Source organism: Rhipicephalus microplus, unplaced genomic scaffold (genome assembly GCF_043290135.1).
Source record: "Rhipicephalus microplus isolate Deutch F79 unplaced genomic scaffold, USDA_Rmic scaffold_22, whole genome shotgun sequence".
In the NCBI taxonomy this organism is placed as follows: Eukaryota; Metazoa; Arthropoda; class Arachnida; order Ixodida; family Ixodidae; genus Rhipicephalus; species Rhipicephalus microplus.
Genome location: NW_027464595.1, coordinates 4,419,455 through 4,430,499, shown reverse-complemented (window position 1 = coordinate 4,430,499; position 11,045 = coordinate 4,419,455). Strand labels below are relative to the sequence as shown.

Sequence of the window (11,045 nt, the reverse complement as noted above, 5' to 3'; positions counted from 1 at the left end):
TTTCAAACGCGCTACATTAGGCGGTTTGAAGTGAACTTCAAATCGAGGAGCATTTGAATGCAGGGGTTAGTCACGTGTTCACAGCAACCGTACGGGCGCAGCCTGCTAGCCATTTGCAATGGCAGGACGCGCCCTTGCGGCTGCTTTCAGACCCGTGACTAAATATGCCTAATGGTTCAGCTCGACGTGTGGTCGAGCATTGCGGGCGGTGGAGAAGGTGAAGTGAGTAGCTTGTTGCAAACCGGTGGAGTAGCTGGAAGCTACTGCAGGTGAGGAAGAGAGTGATGTCAACGCGCAGCTGCAACTTGACCGATTTGGCATCGCCTAAACACCTCCGGCGAGGGAGTTGTGCGGAAAGATGGGCAGCGTTACGCAGGCTAGTCAAGGAGTGGCATCGCATCCAACAGCTATTGTAGCACTTTACCACCACACGCTGCTGATTACAAGCAGACTTCTAAACTGTTATGTGTTACTGTCACTGCTTGTAATAGCGGCTGGACACCGTGGAGTATTACGAACAGTTTTTAGCGTTTTTGGCACCGCAGTCCTACGGAGAAAACCTAAGACACTCGGTAAGATTAGGTCTCGCAACTTCTTGGTGTGCTTTCCTGCTCCTGTGCCATGGACCTGGAAATGTTAAAAACACCGAAAAATAGTCAACTGCGAGTTCGTAAAAACATCAAAAATGATAAGAAAAAATTATGCCAGGAAAATCCTTCACAGGGCAATAGGACGAGGGTAAACAAAGGAACGCGGGCACAAACAGACACAAGCAAACAGAAGGAGACAGCAAGAACCCGGCGTTTCTGTTGTCCTGACTCTTATTTTGTGTCCGTGTCTACATGCGTACATTTTTTATGACGAATCTGTATTTACTAGTGGAACTTCCTGCCGTTCTGAGCACGATGTTGCCGCTCTTCTCGTTCTCTTCCTAGAATCAAATGCAGACATTGAGCAGCTCAAGACACCTGAATTCATTGCATCCTGTAAATCTAAACATACACAGGCTTTCCAGATACGTTCTAGGTCACGCAAACAAGCTCAATGTTACGCGCACTGCAATGCAATGATTACGTAAGACATTTTTCTCGAGATCTCGTTGTATTGTTCCGGTGCAGCATTCCGACTTTACTTGATTCGTAAACATTTATAACACGACGCACACAACGACGCAGCAACAGCAACCACATCTGAGCAAATCTGTCACACTTCGGGAGAGTTACATTGTGATAACTAACCCACAAACAACTCGGACAATCAGAAATCTAGGCACGTTGTTGCATAGACTTACGCCACTACTCGAAGAAGTGGTACTTTTCACAAAAGCGAACCGCAGAGGTGCTGACAAAGAGGGTGAACACAAATAGGCTGACGCACATGATACATCCAGTAATAAGTGTTGTCGTATTTTTTTTTCATTTCTTCTTAATGGCGTAGAGACAGAACTACATAAAAAGAGGATCGTAGTAGACCTTCACTTTTTGTGTTCATATTAAAATTCCACGTGTATAATCTAAATGGTTTTGTGTATCGGAAATCTGGGCAAAAAACTTCAGTGAATTATTATTGTTTCTTGCATCAAAGAGCAAAATTCACTATATGAAGTATTTTTGCAGTCATATATCTTAACAAGGGCAAATAATTAACATGCGAACATTGAACGGTAACGTGGTGAGACGGGTGTATAGTGTAATATCACAATTATCCCATAAGTTTACTGTGCGACACCATGTATTTTCAACAGGCACCTAAGTGCGCGGGTTTTCGCCAATTTGAAAAACAAAACATAGTGGCCCGGTGTGTCGAAGATACCTATTTACAAGATTTCAACCTTACAAATAAAAACTAAAAATTTCACAATTTCTTTTGGTGCGTCGTTTTCAGCGCTGTGGAACAGGAAGGGGTGTTTGAAGCATAAATAACGCAGTACATACACCTATAACACGATTTGCTAAGTAGGAGTCAAGATACGATCATTCTGCACTTCGAGCTAATTAAACGGAACGTCTGCCTGCTCACTGGTAATGTTTGCGGAACATGTGAAGCCGCTTGAGAAGGCATAGCGTGAATGTATATACGCCAATAAGCGGCGCGGTGATTGCACTCCGACGAAGCACCAGCACTAAACGCAGTCGTGGAAGGCCAGTGGCCTAGCAATTCGTCGCCTCAACTTGGCCATGTTGTCTACGATGAGCTTGTTCTTTGGATCCAGAGAGAGGGCCACTTGGTAGTGTCGAAATGCAGCTGGGTAGTCACTCTGGAAAACAACGCGTAGCATACAATTTCTGCTAGAAGAACCTGCACAATGAGTTCTGCGTTGGATAAGCAGTCGCTTAAGCCCAAGGGCGGCCACTAATTATTACGTGTTTCGGTGAAGGCAATAATTATTGACGCATGATTAAACCACTTATTGCAATGCGTTGCTATATCGCAACAACAAAGCTAACCTCCAAGTGCCTGATCACCGCAAGGTTCAGGTGAGCGTGAGCGAGATCAGGATCCAGACGAATGGCGACTTGATAGCTCTGAAACAGAAAACGAAATGGCACATTAAATATTTTATGTATTTTATGCATGTTATTTACCTAAAAAGGAGCAAATATTTGGCGTAGTAGTGTAGGGAATTCAAGCAGGTGTTTCTAAAAGCATGCCTTATAAGCAGTGACTCAGCCGCAGGAAAGAAGTTTAAGGAATTTACAATTATTTGAGAAATATTTCTAAATTTATTTGAAAAATATCCTGAGAAAACTTTTCAATAGCATTTACATCCTTAACCACACAACATATGTGCACTTAATAAACGGGGAAGGATAATAATTCTACTGTTAAGATGAGGAGACATGAAATGTCTTCAATTAGGTAAGAAATTTTCATTTACAGAAACTAAGAATTATATCAATAGTGATATACACAAATGTATATATATATATATATATATATATATATATATATATATATATATATATATATATATATATTTCAAGTAATGTTATGCAACAGCTATTGTTTGTTTTTTAATTAAATTTAGTCCGCATCATCATACCAGAAATTTGAGTAGCTCCGGGTAAAATTGAGGTAAAGTTTAACAAAATATCAAATTTTATCCCTACATGCTCCTGAAACTATAACGTGTTTTTATTTTATTTCGGCTCGAAATACTACTATGTAGGCATACCTAATCTACGGGATATTATGTCAAAACAATTGCAATAATATGCGTGTTGGCATAATTCACAGACACAAAGTGAAGAGCTAAAACAAAAGTGGGTGCTTTATTTAGGCTTTCAGCACATCATAAATTCTCCTTAAGCTATGTCATCGAGTTTTATAAAAAATGGTTCATTACTCTGATAAAAGCGCGTGCCTTGTACGAACCTGTGCCGATGAGCTGAGGTCACCTAAGTCCTTCAGTATGTCACCGTGGTCGCTGTGTATTTTTGCACATAAGAGGTCGTCAATATCGCACAACTTTAGAGCCTTTAATATGTAGTCCAGTGCCTTAAAGATTAGGAAAGACTCACTAATATATCGATCATAAACATTAGCACAGGAACGCACGGTGGTTCATACATTCTTAAATTATATTCAGGACTACTGAGGGAACTCTCAGTGGGGATGCAGCAAGTGCCCTATAAATAAGTAAATTCGCTTTGTTTCCTTGAGAGCTAAGGCAGTATGATGGCGTGTAAACATGGTAGTCAGGAACATTAAAGAATAATTCACATTGATTCAATGCAAAGTTCTGCGAGCTTGCTGTGAACACGTAGCAGTAATAACTCCCAGATGAGGAAATTGCGCAGCACGTTCACTAATTATAGAAATCAACTTCAGCACCATTAACAAATTGCCTATTCTGTATTCATTTAAAATGAAGATATCAACTCAGTTCTTGTAGTGCAACACGGTTATAACAGTAATATTCACAAGTTAAAGTAATTTATAGTTGAGTCCCTTTATTTGGTCTGTTCAACAGTATCGTAGCGGTACAGCATCACTACAGATTATATGATGTCATTCAATGAATACTCTGTAGCCATCCACACTTGTGTATTAAGCGGATCTGATAATCACAATGAATTATATCCCGATTCCAAAGCTGGAAAAAATAAAATTGGGGACCTTTCAGCTTCGTCTTTAACAGCTGAATGCAATAGCGATAATTTTTTATTAGTGCGTACTTGAAACATTAGGTTTCGGAAATCTTTATAAGTTGCTATGCACGCGCAACTTGGCCTTGAGAAAGCAGTAACATGAGTGCGTTTTGCAGTGGGTGACTGACTTTAAGCTATGAAGTCGTTACGATAATATCATGTACTGACGGCCAATAGCGCTTGTACCACGCGATACTACTGCAATAATTCATGATCTATTATGAAGAATGTATGTGTGTTTGGTAAAGCGTGAAAGTTGCTCTCATTGTATTTTGAAGAGGAGGAAGTTATTTCTGCTGTATTCACAAGCAGAGACGTGACTGTGTGGTAGAACTCCCGCTTGCCACGTAAACAACCCGGGTTTGATCCCCACTCAGACCGAGAATTTTAATCATTCATTTCACTTGCGGCTTTGTTCACTCTTCGGTCACATAAAGATGACGATATTTCACTCAAAGCCAACGACGCCGACACTCACACCACTGCCGACGCCGGAATTTCCACAAAATTACCTCTTTTATCTGTTAAAACGTGGCTGGTCCATACTCAAGTCTACGATTTTTTAGGCATATACTTCTTGCTCTCTGAAGAAGATGTGAAATTAAAAACAAATTGTTCTATGTGTGCGCGGAATTCTCTTTTCAGACGTGTAAGGTCCAAATGTTAACTGTTAAACTCTTCTAAAAAATCAAGTTACTTGAGTCATAGGCATTACGGGTACGATTTAAACAAGGACCGCAAGATTGTCAACACTATTACGTTATGCAATTAGTTAAACAGCCGAGAACCAGTGATTAATCTCTGCAGCAAAGCTGAGGGAGAATTAAATACCATGAATATTAAGTTGACGCAGGCAACGTATAGAGCAACCAGCGACTCATTTTTTGTGCAGAGTCAAATACTATGTTAACAAAGAATAAATGATTGATCGACTTGATGAAATGCAAGAAGTATCTCGACTGTTCGGTTGATGTGGTTGTATAAAAGGGCAGCCGTGTGCAAGGCACCTCTGTCAGTGCTGTTGTGGTCGATCACGTCGAGCAGAAGGTCCTCAGCAGCTCGAAAACTTCGAATTTGAATGAGGAGCTGAGCCTGAAAATGAAGTTGAAATGAAACACCGTGTGCTGCTTTCTTTAATACCTTAAATCTAGAACAGTACTGATTTAATGCTTTCACCTAATTAAGCAGGAATACAACCCGGTTTCTCATAGACAAAAATAAATTTTGCCTGTATAGATTCAGCAGTGCCTATACAATATACAGCGACGCAACTTCTGCTCACATTTAACGTCTCTGAATATATCTTTAAAAATATGATAGGGTCAAACCCAACACTCTGAAAATTATGCTTCTTCTTTGACACTCTCTTGAGCTTTCGTTCTATATTAGAATGAATGCGCTAATTTTTTCTAGCAACATTATTCGTGCGAGCATGTAAGTTGATTGAAAAGCACGCATACCAGTCTTGTACTCTTGTAACTACTTAGCTGGTATTACGTAAGCAGCTTTCTGAGACGTACTTGCATAAAATTTGCGGTAATAACCTAATGATGTTATTTGTACGAATAATGCCAGAGTCATAAAAAGTGAATGGTAAACCACTTCACATGAAATACATTTATTATTGTAAAATACTGTCCTTGTCTGGTGTCCTTAAAGTATCAGGCCTTATTATACTTTAGTCTTTAGTTTGTCAACGAGGGGCGTACTCAGGCGGTGGCACACCAGGCCCGTGTCCCCTCCGCTACCAAAATTGTTTTTCGTCCTGACATAGAGAGCGAAAAAATAACCATTTCAAGGATGTGCCCTCCCCGAAATCAAAGAGGTGCCCCCCCCCCCTCCCCGAAAAAAAATTCTGGCTACGTGCCTGTTTTCAGCAAGTGCTTCATAGCTTCTTTTTAATGAGAGACAATTAAACTGCAGCGCATATAAAAAAATCTGCCTATTTTTTTTTCATTCCGTGCATCTTGCCTAATGGTAAATAGCATTAAATATAGACAAAAGATTTTATCAATGACAAGAAGTAATAAAAGTATAGCACAAATCGTCTCTCGTGCTTATTTCGAATTTTCTTTCACGTGAAAAGAAGCAGTCCGCACTGCCCAACAGTGCCAACAGACCAGCTGTTACAAATTATTACTTCCTAGCGAAAATTTATGTTCGTCATTTCCTACTCACATAGTGAACCTTGCTGTCGCGGTGGTCCGGGAAACGCTTATCTATATCCTCGAACAGCTCTCTTGCTTCATCCAGTCGGCCAGCGCTGACGTAGAACACAGCGAGGTTGTCCATCACCTGCGGATCTGGCTCAGCAGCAAGGGCCCTGTCCGCAATAGACTAAACTTGATCATGAACAGTGAATCTGAGAGAAACCAACTAGTATTTCTAATTCACGTGTTGAATAAACGGTGTTAGTTTAACAGCAACGTGTGTTTCTTCAGGCTGCTTCTGATGTATTCAGCAGCTTGTTGTTTGTTTTAAGAGCATCAGCCGCAGAATTGGCATACACAATCGTTCATTACACGCACAAACAATGCTAAGAAGGTGTGCCACAAAATGATTTTGTAGGAAGTCTAGGCTAACAAGAAAAGTGTGTTAAAAAGGTTGGAAAATTCGCTTTCTGATACCTGAGACGTCATAAGATGAGGATATCTCTCCGCAAGATCTTACATTCAAATGCACACCTTGAACGCACAATGGTGTTACTCCACTAAGTACAACTGAGGCGATCTTTCGAACGATAGCGCCACAGATCTGCCTCCCTAATGCATCCACTGCTATCTGAAAGGCTTACACGAATTAGGGAGCCCCGCCGCGGTGGTCTAATGGCTAAGGTACTCGGCTGCTGACCCGCAGGGCGCGGGTTCGAATCCCGGCTGCGACGGCTGCATTTCCGATGGATGCGGAAATGTTGTAGGCCGGTGTGCTCAGATTTGGGTGCACGTTAAAGAACCCCAGGTAGTCTAAATTTCCGGAGCCCTCCACTACGGCGTCTCTCATAATCATAGAGTGGTTTTGGGACGTTAAACCCCATATATGAATCAATCAATTACACGAATTAGGGAGGCTGAAACGCAATTTAGGTTTATGCTCACTTCTTTTAAAATCCTCCCTATTGTGACTTCTGTCGAATTGAACAGGTGGGAAACTAATTATTTGAGGCATCAGCCATGGTCTTCGTGGGTTTAGGATTAGTTAATGTGGACATGCTGTAAAAGAAATGGTCGGTAAATGGAATAAAATTAACATATTCTTTCTTTAGGTCACCTCTTATGTCATCACGGCGGAGCATTGCCACAACACCACGGAGGTTCGTTTGTTAACTTTGTTCTAAGAAGCATGGTTGGCAGTAGGTATAACCTCGTAGCTAACCTCTTGTAGAGGCTTTCGGCCTCTATGTTTAGATTCATGCTCCGAAGGCTTTTAGCTGCGTTCAGAAGTGCCACGGTGTGGTTTTCTTGGATGTCGAGAGCTTGATGATACCGTGCCATGGCCTCTTTAGCACGGCCTGTAAAGCGAAGAGCGTATGGTTACCCGAATAAGATCATAGAAAGGCAGAAAATGCCTAAAAGTAATCCAGGTTGAATTAGAGATGAGAAATGATGGAAGAGGGTTGCTATTGGAGTTGAACAACACCCATTGCCGTACTAGTGACATTGCTAGTTCAACCGTTTCACGCTTCGTCTTCTGCAGAATTTCTGCAGTATTGAAATTTTGAACTCCTGTTCTTTTTAGTGTAGACAATCATGCTAGGCAGCCGCACCTGATAACGCTTAAATATTTAACCTTCCTTGCAACATATCTTGTTTATATTGTTGATAACTTCAGAGGTCCTGCTAGATAACGATGTAATTCTTTTAACATTGTATAGCGAAACATATCGAACCTTTTCATTACGCTCGAGATGATGAGTATAGTTTGAGACCAGACGTTGGGAAACGTATAGGTTGCAGGTGCGGTTTTTAGGGCTATAGCTGATATGAATTACGTATAGTATATTAAACAGGTGACTAGTTACTTAGCTGCCGGAAAGTACATATCATGTCACTAAGTGGCACGACTTAGAGTAGTAGAAGACACTCTAAAGACGGCCTCACCCTGTGACTGAAGGAATGTGCCGTAGTCAATCCGGGCATCTGCATTTCTGTCGTCGCTCTTTAATGCCATCTTGTGCAGCCTCTCGCCTTCAGATAAATCACCTCTATTAGCCGCGAGGACAGCAAGCGACAAATAGGCCTCGCTAAAATCGGGGTCAAGCTCCACAGCACGCTTTAGCAGGGCTCTTGCGACATCTTTTTGGCCTTGCTTACTGTACATAAAAAAACAACGGATATTTCTTTCAGTTATTCATGGGAAAACTGTTTACTGTAGGATAGATTGATTTTTGGCAAACAATGAGCGAAAGATTACCCTGGAAGCATGTACAGAAAATGAGAGGTGGAGCATAAGTTGAAGTGCGAGGCATGGTCACAACAGACAAAATAAAAAGTGATAGGCACAGTTGAGTTACTATGCTTTTATTACGACCCTCCCAATGCATTACCAATATGCGTTGGAAGGACCTTTTTTCTTTTTTTCGGTTTTCTTTCTCGTGATTGTGGTTCACTGCAGCTTGGCTGTGCTAACTGTACTGCTTAACTGCCTCAAAAGTAGGGAAACCCTATGTACCTGTAGATATTGGCCAGGTTGAAATAAGCTCCTGGGTGGTTTGGGTTGACGTGCAAGGCGTATCGAAAGTGATGTTCAGATTCTTCCGCCGATGTCAGCACAGTGCCCAAGTTATTGTGAGCGCTGGCGTGATCTGGCCACAACCTGGGGTGCGAAAAGCAGAAGGAATAAATCAAATATCACCCTGTTTTACTACGCCCAATTTTCTGCTGCAATAAACACTTAACGCCATCACCAGCGCAAGCGATGGCCTCCGCAATCATTATAAGAATAAACCTTTTCTTCATTTCTTTTCACCTCAACCTGCGTACGTAATGCGGCCCTGTCAAAAAATAGTGGCCAGACACGATTTTGTTAAAAGTAAAGTTTAAAAGACAAGCTTTAGCGGCTGTTTGGCCCGCGTATCACCTTAGAAATTCCGCGGTGTACCGTTTGAAAATCTCGATGCCTCGTTTAAGGGCTGGAATGGTCTTATTTGAGTGCCTATGCAACGGTGCTAGCTTTTCGCTGAATGTCACTTTATTCTGCTGACCAGCGGAGCTTCAAAACACTTGTAACTTGAAGAACAAATAAATAATAAACAACGCGTCAAGACAAGAATACCCGGTATAACGAGCGTCGAATAAAAATTGGCCCCAAATCTGAATGTTCACCTGCAAATGTCGTCGAAAGACGATAGTCTTCCGTCTGGAGAGAGTGAACGAAAGGTTTATTTGACCTTCTGCGCAACAAAATTGGTGAATGGTATTCTGGAAGCACTGCGTTAGAGAGCCTCGAGCATGCAGTGGAGGCAAACGAGCACAAGTCACGTCACACCTGAGAGATGAGCGCTATGTGCCAGTTATCTTGGCAAACGAAATGCATGGCTCTGAGACGGGCGCACGCACCCGTCTCAGAGGTGGTAAGGTGTCGAACACAAGGCGGCGGGTAGGTGGCACCACCGTTTCGTCTTAGCAAAGCGTTGAAAGCATACCCCTCTTCGTGCAAGCATTGCACGGTCAGCGCTGCGTGATAAACGCTACGGTCCTTGGAATTACTCATGTATGCATTTTCCAATAAAAGACGGACATACAGAATATATACGTGCTGTTATGGTGCCACAGTTATGCGCGATAATTGCTTTTTAATTGACAATCGCATAAGTATGAACGCTGAACCTCGAGCAACATTGACGGGCGCTGTGGATGCTGTCGGCCATTAAGGGTATCCGCTGGTGCCATGTGTGGTACCGTTAGGAATGGAGGAACAGACAAAAGGACAGAAAGACAGACACACCAAAATTTTTGTGTCCAAGGTCCCCAAGAAAAACTATCGTCTTTAGAACTACAACAACAAAGAACTCACTCGATTGCTAGCCTGTAGTGTTTCATGGCCAAGTCCGAGTTTCCTGTGTCCTTCTGCAAATTAGCGTAATTGTAATGCATCTTTGCGTTTCCCGGAAGGTCTCTTATACCAGATCTGGAATAAACAAAATGTCTTGTTCGCATCATTTACATATATTGAACACAAACACAAAAAAGACAGTAAAATGACTCACATTCAGCATTTGACTAACAGTGAATGTAAAAGTAGCTTGAACTTCACGCGAAAACGATATGAATTTCACCCACTCGAACAGGGCTTCCCTGGATGCCCACACGCCATTCCGGTTCCAGGTGTGTGCTGTGAAGAGCACCACTAGAATGAAGCAGAGGCTCGTGGTGCACCACCGGAGTGCTCTAGAGCACCACGTGTGAAGGCGGGACATCCCTTCAGCCACCAGCAGAGTGACGCCTATGCTGCAATAAAAGTAATTCCACTGCAGCAAATTTCGCAGCATCCTATAGGTAACTGGAAGATCAAACAAAAAACCTTGAATTTGCTACGGCGAAGAAATAAAGGCCGAAATTTTTGTCAGTCATGTGCATTTCACAAGATGAGAAACGCGTGTCTCTAAAAGACTGCTGATTGATTGGCGAGCCAAGCGCAACGCAAAAAGTTAAAGGAGCGTTTCTCGCGAACAAAGAAGTGTGGTGGAAGCCACGAACTGAAGGAATCACTGCGATGCGAAGCAGTCAGCAGAGATGCGCGTACATCACCTAGTTTGTATATGAGGCAAATGAAGAGAATCATGTCTGAACATTTAGTTCGCTATATGTATCGCGGGCTTGTCATACATGGATGTATGTACAATATGGTATATACTATACTGATGAAACTAGCATGGTATATACAATGCATGATCTG

General features: G+C 42.1%; 1 protein-coding gene across 1 annotated transcript; it reads right to left on the bottom strand.

Annotated features, from left to right (window-relative positions):
* Positions 1 to 2,109: 2,109 nt before the first annotated feature.
* On the bottom strand, positions 2,110 to 10,292 carry LOC142786335 (protein O-mannosyl-transferase TMTC1-like). Its single transcript, XM_075883968.1, has 9 exons — positions 10,164 to 10,292; positions 8,820 to 8,963; positions 8,249 to 8,460; positions 7,524 to 7,659; positions 6,330 to 6,474; positions 5,112 to 5,243; positions 3,376 to 3,498; positions 2,448 to 2,525; positions 2,110 to 2,257 (listed from the first exon to the last, which is right to left on the bottom strand). Exons 1-9 carry the CDS (start codon positions 10,241 to 10,243, stop codon positions 2,123 to 2,125), a joined length of 1,185 nt encoding a protein of 394 aa, XP_075740083.1. The 5' UTR covers positions 10,244 to 10,292; the 3' UTR covers positions 2,110 to 2,122.
* Between the last annotated feature and the right edge of the window lie 753 nt (positions 10,293 to 11,045).

Excerpts from the sequence above, each read along its gene's own strand:
- LOC142786335 (XM_075883968.1), bottom strand. The coding sequence starts at position 10,243 with ATGCATTACAATTACGCTAATTTGCAGAAGGACACAGGAAACTCGGAC. Across the intron at positions 6,475-7,523 it reads GCCGAAAGCCTCTACAAGAG|GGCCCTTGCTGCTGAGCCAG; the intron begins GTTAGCTACGAG and ends TATTGCGGACAG. Across the intron at positions 2,526-3,375 it reads ACCTCAGCTCATCGGCACAG|AGCTATCAAGTCGCCATTCG; the intron begins GTTCGTACAAGG and ends TTTCTGTTTCAG.